The following is a 21,769-nucleotide window of genomic DNA, read 5'->3' on the forward strand; positions in this document are numbered from 1 at the left end:
TCGGCAAAGCCCCTATTTGCCGAGTGTTTTTTTTTGCCGAGTGTTTTTGGCTTGGCACTCGGCAAAGAGCTTGTTTGCCGAGTGTCCGAAAAAAAACACTCGGCAAAAAGAAAACACTCGGCGAATTTAAGGTTTCCCGTAGTGTAGATTATTATCAGTACGATTAGAGTGCACTGCACAAGGCAATAATAGCAGACGATTATAATAACTAGAAGTTTTTAGCGTGTCACACCTGCAAAGAAAGGCTCCGTAGTGGAAGCGAACCGGCCGTTTAACCACACCCGTCCTGCGCCGCGAACCGTTCCCCCCTAGACGCTTTGCAGCAGGTCCGCCCTCCGCCGCCGAATTCGATTTCCAGCTATGGGGCTTTCATTGCGCAGGTGCCTCTTGCTTGTCCCATCAATGGCTCGCTCCTTCACTTGTTTGATTCTTTTCCCCGATAGGTTCTTGTTTCCTTGACATGGTAGTCGATGACCCGTATGGTTTTCTTTCCCGCACAGATCGATTTACCCCTGCTGGGTAGCAGTGGCAATTTTTCTTTTTGATAACATGCCTTGAAGGATAAATATTGAGTCTTGTAGGAGCCTGCCATAAGTGATGGCATGATAGGATGTTGATCTAAACCTTTTTATATACGGAGGAAAACATCCTGAGTCGAAGGAACCATTTAACCACACCTTGGTCCTGCGCGGCTGCATGCGCCGCAAGCTGTTCCCCCTTGGACCTCGACGCTTGCCGTCCGCCCCCCTCGGTTTCCAGCTACGGGGGCTTTCGTCAAGCAGGTGACTCTTTAGCTCCATCTCTGGTTCCTCCACTTCTTTGATTCTTTGGGGCGATAGCTTCTTGTTTCCTTGCCATGGTAGTATAGTATGCGCTGATGCCTGGTGAACAAGAACAACCTTTTTCCCTGATGAACTCGGTTTTATTGAACTAATATGTGCTGAAAAGACAGCATCCAGCTAGATTGATTTCAGTTTTGATAAGCCATCTTGTTTTTCGAGAAAAATTTTTGGATGCCATCTAATTCGAATCAGCTAGTAGTTTTATCCCCAGTAGCAAGGGAGGTGGCCAGGGTCTGGGGTTACTATATTTTGGTTTACTTTGCGTTCAGTTAACAGGAGAATTTGATGACCCCTATGGTTTTCTTTTTCACATATATAGAATTTGAAGTTGTCAACCGATCCACATATTCTCCAAGATCTTCAACCGAGGGAAGTCTTTGCTTCAGAACCTGCTGTGAACACCGTATATAGAACAAACAAGATGGAGTTGGTTGTGGGTGCTTCAGAAGCCACCATGAAGTCTCTGCTTGGCAAGCTGGGTGGCCTTCTCGCCCAGGAGTATGCTCTGGTCAGGGGCGTCCGTGGTGACGTCCAGTACATTTACAACGAGCTGGCCACCATGCAGGCCTTCCTCCGCGACCTCAGCTCTGCCCCGGAGGAGCAGGGCCATCGGATGAAGGACTGGATGAAGCAGATCCGTGACATGGCCTACGACTGCGAGGACTGCATAGATGACTATGCCCACCGCCTCCCTAACGACTCCATCACTGATGTCAGATGTGCCTTCATAGTCAGAACCATATATGAAGTCTGGACATGGTGGCCTCGCCGTGAAATTGCTTCCAACATTGCTGACCTCAAGATCCGGGCACAACAGATTGCCGAACGACGCGGCAGATATGGAGTTGACAACCCAAGCAACTGCAATGGCAACAGTTCCAGAGCCCGTGCCGCTACGTATGACATTGCGGAGCATCAGGTCGCCAGCCGTCAGCTCATCGGTATGAAGGAGCCTGTGGGTGTGACGGCTGACATGGAGAAGCTTGAGGAGTGGGTAGACAAACCTGATAAGGAGCATGGTGTTCTGTCCATAATCGGATTCGGCGGTGTGGGGAAGACCACCATTGCCATAGCATTTTACCGGAAAGTCAGTAATAAATTTGACTGCCGTGCTTGGGTTAATGTGTCCCAGAACTACGACAAAGAGGCAGTCCTAAGGAGTATTCTGAAACAAGTCATGCCACAAGACAAAGATCAGATTTCTCGGGAAAAAAATTTCCAAGACGGAGATCAGGAGGCAGTCCAAAGCACAGGGGAGGGAAGCTCGGAGAAGAAGCACACATTAAAGCTGCCATTCGTCAGAGGGCACAAGCAGCAAGGCAATGATGGGAGCTCTGATGAAAAGCAGATGAAGATTGAAACAATGTCCGGTGATGTACTCGTCAACGAAGTGAAAAGGCACCTGAAGGAAAAGAGGTACATTTTTAAGATTGTTTCTTGTTTATTGATTACTAGATCTGTTCACCAGTTTAGTCAACGTCAGCTAGAGGGAATTAATACATAATTTAAAAGACGCTCATGCAGACTGATGATCTGATGACGGCAATGATTAAGCTTTTCACCGTGGCTACCATTAAGACCGCTTAAGTTCATATGAACATGCAAACATGTGAAATAAGAACACACTGATATAGAACTTAATAGAATCAATGATCATAATCACAAGTGTATGTAGCAGTAAAATATAGATATCCCCCTTTCATCCCAGGGTAGTTTTGCAAAATTGCAAACCCTCTTTCCATAGACAACCAAGATATGTGCTATGAGAATCTATGTCGATCAGGACTTCATGTGGACGAATTGTTTCGGGAACACAAGATATATGACAAGGGCAGCGAAGGGGCTTGTAGCCTAGTGGTTGCAGAGGCCTTAGTAGCACCCCAGGTCCTGGGTTCGAATCCCCGTGGGAGCGAATTTCAGGCTGGGTAAAAAAAAGTCACTCGCTGGTTCCCTTGGTCGACATGGGTGAACTGATCTATGGTGGGCGGGTCCTTGTGTAAGGGGCTGGTCGTGTGGGTTGGGCCTCAAAGCATGTGTCAAGGCTCGAACCACAGGAGGCGGCATCCCCATGTATGAGGGGGCCAGCTTTCGTGACTTTTCTCGGTCGGGCTTCAGTTGAGCTCTTCTTAATGTAATACCGTGGGGTGGTCTTTCCTCCACCGGTTATATATATGTCAAGGGCTTTCATCTTTGGGTTTGGGTACTTGAATCGGGCTTTGGGTTTGCCAACCAACAGGGACTTGGGACAATTGGCCTGACCCCTATATGGGTCTTCTTGTGCTCATCTTCCTCATGTAGGCTCCTAGAAATGTTCCAAGTGCAGGCCCAAATCAAGATTTGTACAAAAACTGCCAATATATGTTGTATTTTAGGCGCCAAGTGGCCTGATAGTATATGGATTAGTCCAAAAATACTGCTAAATGAGTACTAAAAGTTTCCATTATCAAAAGTTCCCCTTATTAATGAGGGGCAACAACACTTCCCCCATCAGTTTTCTGATTTTTGTTCTCCCTTTTTTCTTTCAAAGGCAAACTCTATTGTGGCTAATGTCACACCCGGTTTTAAAACAAAACCAAGTGCTACCTATACGTATGTCAGGATCTAGTTTCATACATACAGTGACATCATTAGTGAATAACAGGAACAATATCACGTAAAAAAGATACAAATAAGGACTTACGAGACTATCAGGGATACATAGCTTAGATCCTTGGAACGGAAGCTCCAAACTTCACAGGCAATCGACTAGGGGTTGCATACGCCTAGAACTTAGTATCATCTTCAGAAACTTTACACACCTTCTTCTGAGTAGTAGTAAGCAAGGGTAAGTACACTTATGGTTGGTACTCAGCAAGGCCACAAGAAATAATCATAATTAATGATTTGAGTCCATCTTCAAGTTTAATTAATCATGTGAGGGTCCAGGTCGCTCTTGCCCGTGAGCACGACTGATCAATCAGTTTTAGACACTCTGCAGAGGTTGTACATCTTGACCCACAAGTCGCGTAAAAGTTCAAATGAACTTTGGACCCAACCATGCGGTGTTTGCAAGACACCATACCACACTACCGATGTATGATTGCATAGGGACGCTATGAGGCCTTTACAAAGATTCATTAGTAAGTGGTAACCCGCTAAGGTTTCGGTGTCTGGCGTGCACGACCTATCACAGGTAATGCAACGACTCAGTCCCCCCTCTTACCTCTTCTCAAGTAAGGTTACTCCAAACTAAGGTTTCTAATTATTCAGCCAAGACCAGAGCCATTTAGTCTTGTGGTAGCACTGTTTTCCTGGGTGGTTCTCCATGTTCCAATTAATGCAAAATATTCTTATAAATAAGCATAGATAGAAGGATGGTTAGGGACACTTGCCTTTCTCCAATGAAAAGATACCATTACTGCTATTCAACTCTTGCTCTCTTGAACCTCTTAATATTCAAATCTTCCGAACAACGATCCTTCTACTCGAAGCAATTACCAGCACAACATACAAGCAAACAAACAAGTACAACTAAGAACAATACAAAAGAAAGCTTTAGAAGAATGTACTAAAGAACAGGGCTCGATTCAAGGTCACGCAAACGCGGGAAACGTTGAGATCGGAGCTATTGAGATGTTTGATTCACATAAGAAATAAAAGGACTATATGCTTGATTCATTTTTATTAAATAAAACATGTACATAAGTTATTTTAGAGAATTACCCTATTTGGAATTAAACAAGTTATATTTAATCATTGAAAACGCGGTAAACTTAATCATATTTTATTTGTAAATATTAAAGTACAAATTATATCAATTTAACAATTAGCTTTAGAAACTCAGAGCATGTACAAGACATCTAATCGAACTTTGTATTTCGGATTCAACTAAACATGTTAATGCGGGAAAATGCATTTATAATATTATTAAGCATGTTAGTTTTATTTATGAAAACTGGTGTATCACACTAGATATCTTTTATTTAGAAAATTTTATTTAGAAAAGCTAGTTATAATTAGGAATTAATCAATTAAATCTTAGTTTGAAAACCAGGATAGAACCTAATTAACTTTTATTTAGAAAACTAATTGAATAAGAATTAGTCAAATTAATATTGATTATGAAAAATCGATGTAAACCCTACATAAATTCTTATCGAGAAAAGATATTCAAATAGGCATTAATCAAATTAATATTAAATTTATTTTTAAAGACATGCATGAGGACAAACATTACCAATATCGTATAATTTATGTTATTGTGAACCTGACACAACTTGAACGAGTAGAAACGGAGCTAAAACGTGGATTCTACGAGCTAAACAATATTGCAAGGACCTAGTCGTAATTAACTATATACTCCAGGAGTTAGCAAGGAAGATTCACCAAACTCAGTGAACAGAGCTCGTGATTAGATCAAAGATCAGGGTTAGATTTGTACAAGTGCAGGGCTCGGATTAGAAAGAAAGACTGCAGGAATTGCAGGGTTTTCTATGCAAGATTTGCAAGGCATAAGAATATCGGATATGCCAGGGGCTAGATCAGAAAATAGCCTTTCTTCTACCTTGCGCATGCCTGCGCAGGAAGGGGCAGCGCATACATCGGTGGCTCGCCGATGCTTCTTGGCGCGACGGGGCCCTTGGCGGCTGGCGCAAGCAGGGAGAAAAGGAACAGAGGTGCGAGAAGGGGGTCCTCGAGGCGGCGGTGAAAGAGGTGCACGACATCCAACGGTGGAAGATTTGAGTGGCGGCAGTGAGGAAAAGCGGCGGTTGCTGGTTTGAAAGGGGCGGCGGTGGTGGCAAAACAGAAGGAGGGGAGCCAGGGACGGGCACTACTTATAGGCCACGGAGGGGAGCTGAGGCAGCGAAATTGGCGGAGTAATAGCCAGCCATGAAGGCCGAAGGAGTAATGGCGCCGATTACTAGGAGTGAAGGGGAGGGGTGTTAGCGGCGCGTGTGCGTGGAGGAAGTGGGGACGGCACGCATGCGGCGTGGGGGAGGTACTGCGGCGGTTTCGGAGTGGAGCGTGCATTCAACTTCCATTTTCCACATTCCTATAGGGGTCGCTTTGTGCATTTTATTCTCTTCATGAGGTCTCCCAAAAAAAATCTACTCCAATCCCAAATGTCAGTTGCCACCGGCCTGTTGTATGGCATCACCCATGTTCCCTAACCTAGCCTCCATCATCAACTTCCATGCATTATCCACAATTTTTCCACAGTTCCGTGTACCCAGCCAACCTCAAAGCGGAAGGACAGCCTCCCTTGAAATTATCTCGATCATCTCCTCTTCCACATCTATAAGCTGGATAATTGATTAATTTGTCCATGATCTGAGTGCCTTGAGACACCGTTGACCACTCGGAAATCGGGACCTCCATATAGAATGAACAATGGCTCGATATCCAGCTGCTCGCATGCGTAGTGATCAGTCAAGTGGCTATTAGGCCAGATTATTCGCGAAACATATGAGAGACAAAGGATATGATAGGATAACTGGAGTTCAAATATATCCAGTTAGAACTGAAAGATGAACTGAGCTAGATATTGAAGATTAGCTCAAAGAGGAACATCTCGATCTCGGACTGAGGTTAAACCCAACCTGAGAGAGGAAGTTAGAGAATAGAGATAGCATTGGAAAATGTATGAGGACTTGTCGTTTAACTCTGAACGGAGTTCAAGTTGAGCAAATAGATTTAAGAATAATGGTTTAAATTATGAAGTGAGTTGAAACATAAACTGGCACAAATAAAGGAAGCTCAAACAAGAACACGAGCATTGAAAACATTTTAAAACACAAAATAGTTTGCCCATTTTGAAGTTAGTATAAGAAAGAAAAAGTTGACAAGTTTTAAAATGGTTACAAGAAATTTAATAAATCTCTAAATTTTGAGATTTTTTAAATTCTGAAAATACGGTGTTTTATGAAAAAGATCCTCGCAGAAAAGATAAACTTGATTTGTTTTACTGTCTCATCTCTAACATATATGTTCTCCTCTTTTCTCAACAGGTACCTGCTCTTAATTGATGACATATGGTCTGCAAAAACATGGGGGGATATCAGAAATTGTTTGCCTGTAGAGAACAAAAAACGCAGTAGAATAATAGTGACTTCAAGATTTCAAGCTGTTGGCGCAGCGTGCTCACCAGTTGGCGCAACTAATCTTCTGCATACAGTTAATTTTCTCAATGCTGCTGAGTCCAAGAATTTGGTCAAGCAAAGTGTCCATGAATCCAAAAGCAGCAAAGAAAGCGAAAAGGTACAGGACAAAGTCCTAGAGGAGATATTGAAAATATGTGGAGGGCTGCCATTGGCCATAGTCAGCATGGCTGGTCATGTAGCCTGCAACCCAAGCAAGCCCAGTGATCACTGGCATAATGTTTGCAGATCATTGTTTCCAGAGAGTGTGACTGCTCTCTCCTTGGATGGGGTTACTAGGATACTCGATTTCTGTTACAATGATTTGCCAGGAGATCTCAAGACATGTGCACTGTACTTGAGCATGTTTCCAAAAGGTTCCAAAATTAGTATGAAGCGCTTGACTCGGCGATTGACAGCTGAAGGTTTTGTTAGTGAGAAGCAAGGGCTCACGGAGGAGGAAGTTGCAGAGACATACTTTAATCAGCTCATGAGAAGGAAGTTAATACGTCCTGTGGAGCACAACAGCAATGGAAAAGTAAAAACATTTTTAGTTCATGACATGGTTCTTGAATACATCGTTTCCAAGTCAAGTGAAGAGAACTTTATTACTGTGGTCGGCGGCCACTGGATGATGCCACCACCCAGCAACAAAGTACGTCGACTCTCTATGCAAAGCAGTGGTTCCAAGCATGAAAATATGACAAAAAACATAAACTTGTCTCAAGTGCGGTCAGTGACTGTTTTTGGAAGCCTGAAGCAATTGCCTTTCCATTCATTCAATAATGGAATAATACAAGTGCTAGATCTTGAGGGTTGGAAGGGTTTGAAAGAGAAACATCTGAAGAATCATATATGCAAAATGCTTATGTTGAAGTATCTAAGCCTCCGAAGAACAGAGATTGCAAAAATCCCCAAGAAGATTGTGAAATTGGAGTATCTTGAAACTCTTGACATAAGGGAGACACATGTTGAGGAGCTACCAAAATCTGTAGAGAAGCTAAAACGGATCAGTAGCATACTTGGTGGCAATAAAAACCCACGGAAGGGCTTGAGGTTGCCTCAAGAAAAAATTAAGGAACCAAAGAAAAGTACATTGGCTCAGAAAAATATGGAGGGAATGAAAGCACTCCGTGTACTGTCAGGGATTGAGATTGATAGGGAATCAACAGCTGTCAATGGCCTTCATCAGATGATAGGGCTAAAAAAGCTTGCCATTTACAAGCTCCGTATAAAGAAAGGTGATAAAATCTTCACACAACTACATTCCGCTATTACGTACCTTTTCAGCTGTGGTCTCCAAACTCTGGCAATCAACGATGAAGGTTCTTATTTTATCAACTCACTGGACTCCATGTCCGCACCTCCAAGGTACCTCATCGCCCTTGAACTGTCTGGGATGTTGGAAAAGCCCCCAACGTGGATATCCAAACTCCACACCCTCAGCAAGTTAACGCTATCTCTGACAGTTCTCCGGACTGATACATTCAAGCTCCTCCAGGACCTGCCATCACTGTTTTCTCTCACATTTTCACTTAGTGCAGCAAAGCAGAAGCAGGACAAAATAAAGGACATCCTCGAGAAGAATAAATCAGATTCTGGTGGGGAGATCATTGTTCCAGCAGGATTCCCGAGTCTTAAGCTGCTACGCTTCTTTGCACCCCTTGTGCCAAAGCTGGGATTTGGTGACAATGCAATGCCAGAATTAGAGATGATTCAGCTACAGTTTGAAGCCTTTGAAGGTTTATTTGGCATCGACACATTAGAAAACCTCCGGGAGGTGCACCTCAGAGTTAATGGCCTAGTCTCTGAAATCACCAGGTTCTTGGTCAAAGATTTGAAGAACTACACTACTGATAAGCTGAAGGTAATCGTTGACGTCAATGCTTGAAATTGCAAAATAATTTGGTTGTTGTTTGCTAAATAAATAGGGATGGCATGTATATCCATCCCATGGCACTGTGTATTTTTATTTCATTGTCAATTTGTTAGTGTTTCGTTCTGTCATGTATGGCTGGAGCTGCTACAGCAGGTACACCGTTCCAGTGTTTGTTGGGGTTGTAATAAAAGGGGATATCCCAAAGGAACTATTGTAATCTTTATGTTGTGTTGTACACTATTTCCTATTGCTACTATTGAACTCAGGTATTAGTTCACTCTGATGAACTGATGTACGTCCTGAAAGATTGCTTGGCTATTATAAGTAAGTAAATGAAGTAGTAGCTAGCTGTATGACTGCATAATTGAACACTGGAGCGTCCATTACGCCGCCCGTTGTACAAGGATAGCAACATTGCCAGTTTGGCAGTTTAAATAATTTGTGTGAATAAAGTCTCAAACTGGTGTATGTAGCTGTGTACATGAGTTAATTATTACGTGCCAGCCATTATAAATCCTTTTATTGCCCTTTGAAAAAATTGGTTGCGCACCTAACTTTTTTACTACCCTGTTCCATTTTCGTCACTTCCGTTACTGTAACTTGCCGTTAGAACTCAGATTTTTTTATGAAAATAGCCAAAGTACCCCTCTTACAGGCGGGCCCACTTGGAAGGTTCAACGAAAACCAATCGGTCTTCCCTTCCCGGCCTCGTTCCCTCCTCTTGGCCGCCAGCCCACCGCCCTTATCTCCAGCGCCCCTAACTCCGGCGCGGCCTTCTCCTCACCATGGTCTCCCTGCAAGAGCCGGGACGCAAGGGGACAGAATCAGTCCCCTCCTAGCAAGCTCCTTGAAATAGCTCTCGCCAACACTCCATAAGCTTTCTCCCTTTCTCAAAGGAATGAAACCTTCCGCCAATCCATCTGCGGATCAGATGATCTTTCAAGATTGTATAATTCTCTGGAAAAGTACTCAAGTAAAGGAAGCATGACTTTAGGTGGGAGAGGCAAATCACTGTAACTCATGACCAGTATCTTGGTCACATAGTCTTGTGGTCCATAGTCTTGTTTCATCGTTGATAAAACAGTGTTCTCAAACACCCAAGTGCTGTCCTGCTTTTGTGGCTAACAAGCCAGCTGTGACAACTACCGCCAATGGTTTGCCGCCGCACACTTTAAGTGCGCTTTTGAGAATATTTCGATAATTTTGGCAATCTTCCTCTGAAAAAGACATCCTACTGAGCAACAAGAGGCTTTAACACAAAGATGTAGTCAATTTGCTTTACAAAGCAGAACTTGGCTAACTTCTCAGCCTCAGTTGTTGCTAAGTATCCTACTTCCGAGGTTATTCTCTGGAAAAGCACATGTGGTAGAGTTCCAAGAGGAAATGGTCCATATGTCATCAATTACAATGAGGTACCTGAAAACATATTTGTCAAGGTGCATGTCAGTCAGAGCTTTAAGTAATCATATAACAGCTTATTCAATGAAAGCTGATCGTCATGCATGTTATTACATTATCTGTTTACATAATTGTTTGCATAAATGACATTGTTTTGAAACTCTTCATCTGCTAATCAGTAGGCACATTTGTGTAAGTGTACCGTAGAAAGGTTCTTGCTTTGCCCACATGCTATACCAGACTTTGCCTTTTGTGCATAATTTACTGGTATTTGTATCTGTGCCACTGGCCATGTCAATTGCAGTGGCACAGACAATTTCCAGCAGCATGGACACGAAGTGTGAGTTTGTGATGACATGTGAGCAAACTAGCAAATCCACAATGATTTACACATAAATTTCCGGATTTCAAAATGCATTCTTCAAAAAAAAACCTACAAAAATTTACAGGCACTTTACTTATCTGTGTGCTTCTAACACTGTTAGTATATATATTCTTAATATGCAGTACCAAAAATTCCAGGATGTACAAATATATTAAACTTCATCACTCTATTCTTGGACTGATGCTTAGGCACTTAACCAATAATTAGGTAAATAAATATGGAATGATATGCTGACATAGAATCTAGTTTTGGTAACAGAAATGATCTCTATATGAGAGAATCGAGGGAGTACCTCTTTGTGTAAAGGAATTCCCTCAATTTTTTGGTGATAACCTTCTTGTCACAGGGAACAAGACTATTGGGCATCACTTGACGGGCGACATTCATTCAAGTATCATCTAAAGATGGGTACCGGCCAACATATACAATAGCTCCACAGTCAAACTGGCTTCGCTGTTTTTTAAATACCTCCCTAGCAAGAGTGGTCTTGCCCAGGCCTCCTGGCCCAAGAACTGAAACAACTTTAAGCTCTTTCTCATCATCTATCAGGCGCTGGACAATCTCACTTTCTGGGCCACCGAAACCAACGGCGCAAGGCTTCTACCCACACGGAATCTCATCACCATGCATAATTTTCTCAGGGGTGGTGTCTTCTAGGTCCAAAGTGTTTTCCAAGATCTTGCAAATCAACAATCCGGTTCTTAAATTCTCGAAGCAGATTGGAGCCATCTGATTCCTGCTTGAATCGACACCCGGACTTGACGAGGAGCTTGTCAATCCAGTCCTCAATATCACAGGCGAGCTTGCGGAGCTGCTTCATCCAATGGTGGTCCAGCGCGTTCGTCACCACCCCTCAGGCACAGAATCCAAGCAGATGTTGCTGGATGCCATCAAGGTATTGCCTTAATTTCGTGAACTCCGGTTCAGCAGGCAGCTTGTCGAGGAGGGAATTTATGGCGCCCATAGAAGAGCTCACCGTAGCCATAGTCCAAGGAGAGCCTTCTTGTCTCTCCTCTGTGTGATCGCCCATCCCCAGCCCACGGTCGTGATCCCTTTGCCCTGCAAATAATAATAATAATAATAAGTAAATAAGTAAAAGAATTGTGCGTTCGTTATCTTCTGGATTTCGGATCTGAGGAAGATAACACCTACACTACACAAAACCAACCCCAATCACCAAACCATCGCAACAATGATCAAGCGTACCCACCAAAAATCCAGGTCAAGCTAAACCGCCCCCCCCCCCCCCCCCACTCCTACCCCCCGAGTCGGTGATCGATGCTCGAAAATATCGCCAAGAAATCGCAGGGCAAGGGACGGGGTCTAAGATTTACCAGATCCAGAAAAACGGAATCCACCGGTTTGGGAGGGGAAGATCCAAGCGCGACGCCTCCGACTCCGGCACCGGCCTCGTCCTCCGGAAGCAGCAGCGGCCGGAGAGATGGAACCCTAGCAGCCTGGGAGGATTGGAAACAATAGTCTCCGCCGCCGCCGCGGCGGATCCCGTTACGACGGAAGGTACAAGTGGGCAGGAATCGGACGACGGCTAGTCGACGGTTGAGACGCCACCAAGGGCATACCCGTAAATAACTTTTCCCGTAATGTAAAAACGACGTAACCCGAAGGTCCAATTTGCAAAAGGACCAAATTAATTAATAGATTAATGGATATGGAGAAAAAAAAGAAGAAGGAAAAGAAATCGTGTGCCAGGCCAGAGCAAACAATTCTACTCAGTTCCCTTCCTTCTCCCCCTCCCCGCGGCCGCTAGGGTTTTATCCCGCTCGCACGCTCGCTCGCTGGCTGCTCCCTCCCGGGGAAGGAGGCGCCGGAGGCCTCGCGCTTCGATCCCCCGTCTGGGGCCCTTCGATTCCACCTCTTAACCCGGTAATCCTAAGACCCCGCCCTTCGATTCCACCTCTTAACCCCGGTAATCCTAAGACCCCGCCCCTCGCCCGCCGATTCGGCCGCGATTTTTTTTTCCCTCGAGTTTCTTCGAATTCTTCCTCGGGGGGTTTTGCTGCTGGTTCCGTGTCGGGCGCTAACCAAGATTGGGGTTTGGTGCTTTTGGTGGGCTCGATTGGTTTCTGGCGCGGTGGGTTCGTGGCTAGTGTTGGATTTTCGTTCGGGATTCGTGGGTGATTGGGGGTGGATGTGAGCCGATTCGGATACGAAATTTCGTCCCTTTTGGATGCGGATTTGTAAAAATCGTTTACTTATTTGCAGGGCAAAAGAGCATTATGGTCGCTGCATAGGTGGGCAGGCAGGCATTGGGAGAAGAAGAAGGCTCTTCTCTTGCTTGACATGGCGGCTCAGGAGGCCGCCGCAGATGCATTGGGCCCTCGGTTTGCCCCTGATGACCCGACTCTCCCTGCGCCCTGGAAAGCGCTGATCGACGGGGCAACGCTGTACTACTGGAACCCGGAGACGAATGTGACCCAGTATGAGAAGCCGGGTGCTGCGGCGGCAGCACCCCCCTTGCCGGCGGGTCCTCCGCCAACGATCCCTGCGCAGGTTCCGGAACCCGCACCAGGGGCTTTTTCACAGCCTGGCATGCAGTTTGGCCAAGCTGGTCAGGGGGCGCACCAGGAGCGACCAGGACAGGCAACTTATCCTCAGGCTGGCCAGCTTGGGCAGCAGCAGCAGCAGCAGACTCAACAGCCAGCGCAGCAGCAACCTTTTCAGCACGTGCCTCAACAGCAACCTTCGTTTCAGCAAGCGCTGTATCAGCAACAGCAGCCACACATGCCAAATCAGCCACCTCAATACCCCAACCCGCATCCTCAACACATGCCGTACCAGCAGGGTCCTTACAACATGCAACCCCAGCAGCAACAGCAAGGACCGCCATATCCGTATCAGGCAGACAAGCAGCCACAAATGCCGCAACCTGCCTACCATCAAACACAGCAGCCACCGATGCCACAAGCTGCCTACAATCAAGGTCAGCAGCCACCGATGCCGCAATCTTCCTACAGTCAAGGTCAGCAGCCCGTGATACCACAATCTGCCTACAATCAGGCTCAACCGCCGCAAATGCCACACGGTGCATATAACCAAAGCCAGCAGCCGCAAGGAATGAGGATTCCTCAAAATCAAGTGCAACACCCTCAACAATCTATGAGCTTTCACCACCCTGCCCAGGCTCCACAGTTACCGCAAGTTTCTCAATCTCAAGGACTTCAAATGCCCCCTCAACAAGGCCAACTGCTGCATGGATTGCAGTTCTCTCAGCATGGAAAACAGCCACTGTCACATGGGCAACAAAGTCCATTGTTGAAGGATGATGATTCAGGAGGTCATGAAGGCAAGAGGACTGGCTTTTCATTACCACTTAGTCAGCAGCGTGGCCAAGCTCCTATTTCAAACCAGCAGTTACCTTCTAGTCATCAACATCCAGGAGCTGTTAATCAGCCAAATGTACCTGGAGTCGGTGGGCCATTGTATCCTGCAAAGCATCTTCATGGTGGATCATCTCCGGCCGAGACTAATAACATGGGTTTTATGAACTCACCTGCTCAAATGCATCAAGGTGCAGTGGATACGAACTACCGGCAACAACCGGTTAGCAGCCATGCAGTTCCAAATCATGTTGGTCCATCACCAGTTCGTCCTCTGATGGGTTTCGAGATGGGTAATAGTGATGGTCACTTTGAAAGGGATGATCCTCACTCCTATGGAAGGTTTGATGGAGCAAATGCTCTCCAGCAGCAGCCAAAGCTTGCTGCTATTCCGCCTTCACAAAATCCCCTGGTAATAATATTTGACGCAGCAACTTATCTAAGTCAAAAGTTCACTTGTTGTACTACCTAAACTTTCCTGCTACATTATGATGTCAGATGAAACTTATTCTTTTGGTATTTGAATGGTTAATAGTTAAAATGCTGGCAACAATGTCAGTTACTGTCGTAATGTATTAAACTCAATGTATTCTGCCTTGCTAGCCTCAATTCTGAAGTTCTAACCATCAATTCTGTGTTCCAAAAACTTGTGCAGCAGGGCATGCGAAATGGCCCGCCTTATCCTCGGCCAGACAATTTTGGTGGTTATAACATGGCACCTCCACATCCAGTGCCAAATCCACATAATCACGGTCCATTGCCGATTGGAGCTTCTATGAGACCGCCATCAACAATGTTTGCTCCCCCAGATTTCACAGGCATACCTTCAGCTGATGCATACCGTCAGCACCATGAAGTCACTGCTATGGTAAGCAGTTGACTCCATGACTATATTATGTCAAAAAAACTAAACACAGTTCAAACTTAAAATATTCTCCAATGGCTTCTCATCGTACAAGTATTATGCAAATGCTGTTTCACATGTGGTTTAACATATAAATTTGAATAATTTAAAATTTTGTTTGGTGGTACCAGTGGATATCTAACATTCAGAAGAATTTCTTTTTGTGGCATGCATATCTGATCTTTCAAACATGATGTAAACATCTGTGGTTTATAATGTCTGAATTTCCACTAAAGAAAACTGGGCAGAGATAGGTCTAGTTTGAGAAAAAAAAAAATTGAGATGCCAAAGGTTCAATATTATGATTGATTTTCTCAGTAGTTCATAAAGCATGGGATCTGCAGCTGGCCATATTTTAGGATGGTTTGTTCCCTTAGACGTAGATCAGTAAAGTTGAATATCTCATGCAGTGTACAGTTCACATTTTTCCTTTATACTATCACCTGTTGATTGTTTATAGCCAAACTTCTATACTTCATGTTCTTCCTTTATACTGTCACCTGTTGATTATTTATGGTTGAACTGCTATACCAACGTTTTAAATTGCCCTTCTCTTAATTCCTATAAATTGTGACATGCTACCTTGTCTCTTTAAAATTATCCAGGGTGAGAATGTTCCTGCTCCATTTATGACTTTTGAGGCTACTGGATTCCCTCCAGAGATCCTGAGAGAGGTATGTTCTCTTCAGTTGGCTTTACTACCTGTAGATCCATGGATGCGATACCTTTTTCGTCTTGTATTTCTTATATTAGAAATTATTGACAAGGTGTGCCATGTGCCACTGAAAATGATTTCTTTGAAGTGAAAAATTAGCTTTTTCTGGTAATAAGCACATCATATGGAAATGCTTATTTATGTATCACCTGTGATTGGTGATGCTGAATCCCCTAATTTAGTAGCTAGTTTTCATCTTCTGGGCACTGTAGTGAAATACTTGTGGCTATTTTCTGCTGACAAGTATTGGGAGGATTGATGTTCTTTCAGATTATAAAATCTGGCTGAGGCTTCCTGCTTCTTGTCTCTGCCACTGAATCAACAAAGAGCCTCTTCTTCATGCCATGAGTTGCTTAAGTAAGCAGCCATATTCACTTAGGGTAGTATTAGGCCACTTTCTCATTGTAGACAACCATTTTTTACTTGCCATGGGAAATACCAATTATTTCTGCAGATATGCATGCACTTATGATGCTTACTCAAACTTTGTTTTCAATCATTTCAGATCCACGCAGCTGGCTTTTCAAATCCCACTCCAATTCAAGCTCAAACATGGCCTGTTGCACTGCAAAACCGGGACATAGTAGCTATTGCCAAGACAGGGTCTGGAAAGACACTGGGGTACCTAATTCCGGCTTTTATACATTTGAGGAGATGCCAAAACAATCCGATGTTGGGTCCTACAGTGTTGGTTTTAGCCCCTACTCGTGAGCTTGCTTCACAAATACAAGATGAAGTAGTCAAGTTTGGTCGATCATCTAGAGTCTCCTGCACAGTAAGTTCTGACCTGTTATCTTTATTATGCCCTTTTATTATCTGCAGAGAATGATAAGCATTGATATTTTATTATCTGCAGAGAATGATAGGCATTGATAACAGTGATTTTTAGTCATGAAACTATGTACAATTTTTTTTCTTGTAAGATTATACATAATAGTTATTATATACCAAATGTTAATAATGCATTCTATTGGTGTTAAAACTTGACTCAGATCTGGTTCTTCGCAAAGTTTATGTTAGCTTCACCTTTTGGAGAAGTCAAGATGGCTTTAGGTCGCTATCACAGCACTAGGCTGGCCTGTGCCACCTGCCTAGACTAGTGCCTTTTAGCTTAGCACTTGAAATCAAGTGTGGTTCTGAACCAAATTGCTATTGGCTCTGCAAGTCTTTAGAGTAGCTTTTCCTGAACCTGTGCCTTGATCAAGAATTTCATATTGAATTGCCTTGTAGAATATGTGGATTGTTTCTGGTATTATGTTGTTCATGTCACATTCCTGACATTGGAATCATGATCGATACATTTTTTCACAGTGCCTATATGGTGGTGCTTCAAAGGGTCCTCAGCTAAGAGAACTTGAGCGTGGAGCAGATATTGTGGTAGCAACACCAGGACGTCTTAATGATATTCTGGAGATGAAGAAGATTAGCCTCCATCAGGTTTCATTACTTGTGCTTGATGAGGCTGACCGTATGCTTGACATGGGTTTTGAGCCACAGATACGGAAGATTGTGGATGAGATTCCTCCTGCTAGACAGACTCTGATGTATACTGCCACATGGCCCAAGGAGGTTACAAAAATAGCAGGGGATTTACTCAGAGATCCTGTCCAGGTCAACATTGGCAGCATTGATGAACTTGTTGCCAACAAATCAATCACTCAGGTATGCTGGTGAAATGCATATATTCGTTTCTTTCTTGTACAATTTTGCCTTCATTTAGGATGCAGAGTCTTCTCTCTAAGTGCTATACTCCTGACTGGTGTCAGAATCATATTATTGTTATGTAATCTGGAAAGACATTCTTTGGTATCTAGTTTCAAATTTCAGTTTGTCATCCTCTACTAATTTCTTATTTAGGATGATCCATTTAAACCCTCCCTATATGTATGCAGTATGTGGAGGTGGTTCCACCTATGGACAAGCAGCGACGCCTAGAGCAGATCCTGAGAGATCAAGAAAGGGGTTCAAAAATCATCATATTCTGCTCAACTAAGAAAATGTGTGACCAACTTGCTCGTGGCATTGGTCGCAGTTTTAATGCTGTAAGCATTCATGGTGATAAATCACAGGCTGAAAGAGATAATGTTCTCAATCAGTTTCGAACTGGCAGGGCTCCAATATTGGTAGCCACAGATGTTGCTGCTCGTGGACTTGATATCAAAGATATCAGGTGAGGTTTTTTATTAAAATAGTATTCTGATGTTCAATATTACCTTGCTGAGCACTCACTAATTCTTCATGATATGCTTATTTTGCCGGTTGTCTTTCTATTGCTCATTGATACTGCACAATGTGTTTTTCTTCAGAGTGGTAATCAATTATGACTTTCCAACTGGGATAGAGGACTATGTGCATCGTATAGGGCGTACAGGAAGAGCTGGGGCAACTGGAGTCTCATACACATTCATCTCTGAACAAGATTGGAAACATGCTGGTGATTTGGTGAAACTCTTGGAAGGTGCTAACCAGCATGTTCCTCCACAGCTGCTGGACATGGCTGCACGAGGTGCTACTGGAGGTCCAAGAAACCAGGCTACTGGAATGAGTCGCTGGGATGGGCCTGGTGGTGGTCGTTTTGAACCAGCTGTTGGTGGCCCTGTTGGTTATGGTGGAGTTAGGGAGGGCCCTGGAGGCTTTGGCAGTCGTGAGGGCCCTGGAGTCTTCAGCAGTCTTGAGGGCCCAGGCGGATTTGGTGGTCGAGAAAGCCCAGGCGGGTTTGCTGGCAGGGAAGGCCCTGATGGATTTGGCGGACGGGATGGTTTTGGTGGGCGGGAGGGTCCTGGTGGCTTTGGTGGAAGGGAGGGTCCTGGTGGCTTCGGTGGCAGAAAGGGCCCAGGTGGCTTTGGCGGACGGGATGGCCCTGGGTCCAGTGGTTTTGGAGGTAGAGGGGGGCGTGGGTCTGGTGGTAGAGGCGGAGCAAGCCCTGGTGGCTTTGGTGGTCGTGGTGGCAGGGGTGATTCTCCTGGTTTTGGTGGGCGTGGCAGGGGTGATTTTTCAGGTTTTGGTGGGCGTGGTAGGGGTGATTCTCCCGGTTTTGGTGGACGAGGTAGGGGAGATTTCTCTGGTGGACGTGGTGGCAGGGGCCGTGGATTTGGCGGGAGGGGACGTTCTGACCGAGGTCCACATGACCGGTATGTCTCAGATGGCCGGGGAAGATATGATAACCGTCGAGGATTTGGCGACAAGGATAGGGACCGGAGCTACAGCCGCAGCCCGGATAGAGGCAGATCACGAGGCTATGACAGAAGAAGTGATAGCAGGAGCCTTAGTAGGAGCAGAAGCCGCAGCAGGAGCTGGTCACGTAGTAGGAGCCGCAGCAGGAGCTGGAGCCGTAGTCGGAGCCGCAGCGGCAGTCATAGTCGCAGCAGGAGCAGGAGCCGTGACCATGGTGCAGCACCAGAACGCAGGCCCCGAGCAAGGTCCGGATTCGATGTGCTGCCACCAGCAACTGGAGCAGCTGGACCTGCTTTAACCGGACCTGCACCTGTCCCTGTACCTGGATCAGCAATACCCCCTGTTCCTTCACTTCCACATGCACAATCACTCACTGATACATCTGCAATGTCGCCAATGTCACCCGGTGGACTGGTCCAGCCGGCTGCTGCACCATTAAACGGCATGAATGATGGTAACTTCAGCGGTCCACATGCTGGTCAACCTTTCCATGGGACTGACGCTGCAATACCCAGTTTTCCTGCCGCCGAAACATTTCCAGGCTCTGTAGCTCAGCAGGCAGCTCCTGATGTGTAATGAGACTAATATTCACTATTGTACTGCCTTTTTCCCTCTCTTTAAGTCCACTGTACAATGATGAATGAGTTTCTTGCAGAACAGGGGTAGTTTCGATGAGTTGATGATGTTTCCTGGAGATGACATGGTTTTGTATGCTCTTGTTTGTGCTGAGAAGAAGCAAAAGAAGTCGTTTAATTTATTGCAACCGTAACCTGTCAAAATTATTTGTTTGCATACTCATCTGTTGGTTTCCAAAATTTGTTTCTTTCACTTCCATTCTTTGAATTTGATCAAGTTATGTTGGAAACTGTCTGGGCTTATTACAATCGCTGCAAGCCTGCAACCAATTGGTATGTCAAGCTAGCATGCTTGCAGACTAGGGTGTCAAACAGTTTTTTTTTTTTAAAGAGAAGTGATTCTCTGCTGATTATGTGATGTGATTCTCTGTTGATTATGTGATGTGATTCTCTGAAATGAATCAGAAGGTTGGGAGCTGGAAAAAAGTAGCTTTTCTTGATTATGTGAAGTGATTCTCCATCTTCTCTTGATTCTGTGAAGTGATTCTCCATCTTATTTTTAAGAGTTTATGGTAGAGAATCAAAAAGAATCATTTTCAGGTATAAAACCAGCTCTCTCAGGTAATCAAGTTCCATGAAGAATCAGAATCAACTAAATAGTCTACTAACCAAAACACGGAGGTAAGCTGGCAGCGAAGTTTGCTTTTAATAGTTGGCAACACCGATGTGGCAATGCACATGCTCTCAAAGCATATTTACAAAGAAGCTCTTATGTTACGTGGATTCTTTTGCTGAAAAAATCACTTAAGTACACATAAAAAGACTATAATGTGATTTATCCTTCTTTTTTCGTCATCCACATTTAGGGGAGAGGGTTGAGACGTGAATGTAATCTATACATGTAAGTCTAACAAAATAGAATTTTTGTCTATCTCACGTCTTCTCCAACCTCACATGCCTTAAAAGCACATTCAATAGAACTATTATGTTTTATCACCCAATTCCTCCAAATAGGGATCCTTATGTGGATTTTAATTTTATCCTAAGTCAGCGAAGCCGGAGCTAGAGAAGAAGCAGAAGGCGATGAGGGAGGACTTTGAGGGAAGACTAGAAGTAGATCTAGAAGCGCATCACCTTAAGCACCATTAGCTCCTCGAAAAGGATAGCACGCTGGTGCCCTCCCCATTTTCTAACACGTACAAATCTAATCCTAGCAACACCGATGCCATGACCCAGCTGGAGTCAGGAAACCTAACCTTCACTCCTCCTCTACCATCGTCTCTCCTACCCTCATGCTAAAGAAGACCACATAGAAACATGCCTTGTTCTCCGATGAGATTGACCTCTCATGACATGAGGTCAGTGGCAAATCGATCCAACAATAGGGCAGTAGCATAAGCCTTCTACCATGTAGCCTCCAAGATGATCTTCACTTATGCTACTGCCCTATTCTTCCTCCGATCCGAAGATCCCGATGCTGAGTTTCTATGTATCAAGTGTCGTAGGCAGCATGGCGCATAGGAAACTGATGACATGAGGCTACAAAGGTGAAGGAGTACGTAGTCCTAGCGCAACCCAATTTGACTCCTAGCGCAACTCAATTTGATGACAAGTGGCTCATATCTTTAAAACCCAATATATCTATTACGCTTAATCATTGCAAGCCAATAATGAATCTATGCTAGCCTTAATATTGCATGTCTCGAAGCGTGCTAATTTCAGTTATCAATAATCCAATTTTAGATAATTTACCAAAACCATTTAGACAATTTTCTACAATTTTATCGCGAGAAAGCTTTCGCGAGATCATTTGGTGGAAAACATTTTGCAGAACCTTTTTTTTAAATGAAAATTAGCAAAGCAGTATGGAAAATGTTATTTTTTTGAAACGTTGTAAAATCGTTTTGGTTAGTATTGTTTGTCAACTACTAATGTATTTTTCTATTTTTAATTGACTGTTGGAAAATACCAGGAAACACCATGAGTCAACTGTGAAGGTTACACGTAGGTAACTATGGAAAAGGGCTGGACCTAACCTCTACTAAAGATCATGCGGACACTTCCAAAGTAGCACTGAATTTGGAAAAAAAAAAGAAATAAAAAATTGTGAGAGGTACGTGTGGTCATAGTAATATACGGAGTAAGTAAATATTCTCCTCTCCTTTCAATTTTTTTTTTGTTCATTTCGTCTGCTTTCAACGAAGAAATGCACAGCCTGTCTGTTCACCTTTTACCAGTTTACCACCTGTCTAGCTGAAGAGATGTTGAAATTTTGCAAAACAAAAGAAAGAGATTAAGGTCGCACGGTTTATTTCAGCTTTGACTTCATCTATTTCACGCAAATCGAGATACTATAGCGTGAAGCCGTTTTGTAAGTCGGAACTAAAATGAACTAGAAGCCGGATGAAACCAATTTTTTTTAACTTCACCAGCTTTGACTTCA

At 44.2% G+C, this 21,769-nt stretch overlaps 2 protein-coding genes and 1 long non-coding RNA gene across 7 annotated transcripts; 2 read left to right on the forward strand and 1 right to left on the reverse strand.

Moving 5' to 3' along the window:
* Positions 1–225: 225 nt before the first annotated feature.
* Positions 226–9,305, forward strand: LOC101776995 (putative disease resistance RPP13-like protein 3). Of its 4 annotated transcripts, none has more exons than XM_004979951.3 (4): positions 226–380; positions 501–782; positions 1,162–2,258; positions 6,830–9,305. In XM_004979951.3, the coding sequence occupies exons 3-4, from the start codon at positions 1,264–1,266 to the stop codon at positions 8,847–8,849; spliced, it is 3,015 nt and encodes a 1,004-aa protein (XP_004980008.1). In that variant the 5' UTR covers positions 226–380; positions 501–782; positions 1,162–1,263; the 3' UTR covers positions 8,850–9,305. The 4 variants fall into 4 exon arrangements, with proteins under 4 accessions (XP_004980008.1, XP_004980009.1, XP_004980007.1 ...); XM_022829094.1 differs by having other exon boundaries at positions 230–380; positions 582–782; XM_004979952.3 differs by lacking the exon at positions 501–782 and having other exon boundaries at positions 228–380.
* Positions 9,306–9,443: 138 nt separating this feature from the next.
* On the reverse strand, positions 9,444–12,179 carry LOC101777962. The gene is made up of 3 exons (XR_215723.3): positions 11,955–12,179; positions 10,913–11,679; positions 9,444–10,253 (listed from the first exon to the last, which is right to left on the reverse strand). It is a non-coding gene; the product is annotated as an uncharacterized LOC101777962 (long non-coding RNA).
* A 139-nt stretch (positions 12,180–12,318) lies between these two features.
* Positions 12,319–19,514, forward strand: LOC101778221 (DEAD-box ATP-dependent RNA helicase 40). 2 transcript variants are annotated; one of them, XM_004979953.3, is made up of 8 exons: positions 12,319–12,504; positions 12,844–14,370; positions 14,614–14,826; positions 15,468–15,536; positions 16,083–16,352; positions 16,889–17,239; positions 17,470–17,747; positions 17,884–19,514. In XM_004979953.3, the coding sequence occupies exons 2-8, from the start codon at positions 12,922–12,924 to the stop codon at positions 19,325–19,327; spliced, it is 4,074 nt and encodes a 1,357-aa protein (XP_004980010.1). In that variant the 5' UTR covers positions 12,319–12,504; positions 12,844–12,921; the 3' UTR covers positions 19,328–19,514. The 2 variants fall into 2 exon arrangements, with proteins under 2 accessions (XP_004980010.1, XP_004980011.1); XM_004979954.3 differs by having other exon boundaries at positions 14,617–14,826.
* The last annotated feature ends 2,255 nt before the right edge of the window (positions 19,515–21,769 follow it).

This window comes from Setaria italica, chromosome VIII, assembly GCF_000263155.2.
Source record: "Setaria italica strain Yugu1 chromosome VIII, Setaria_italica_v2.0, whole genome shotgun sequence".
Taxonomy (NCBI): Eukaryota; Viridiplantae; Streptophyta; class Magnoliopsida; order Poales; family Poaceae; genus Setaria; species Setaria italica.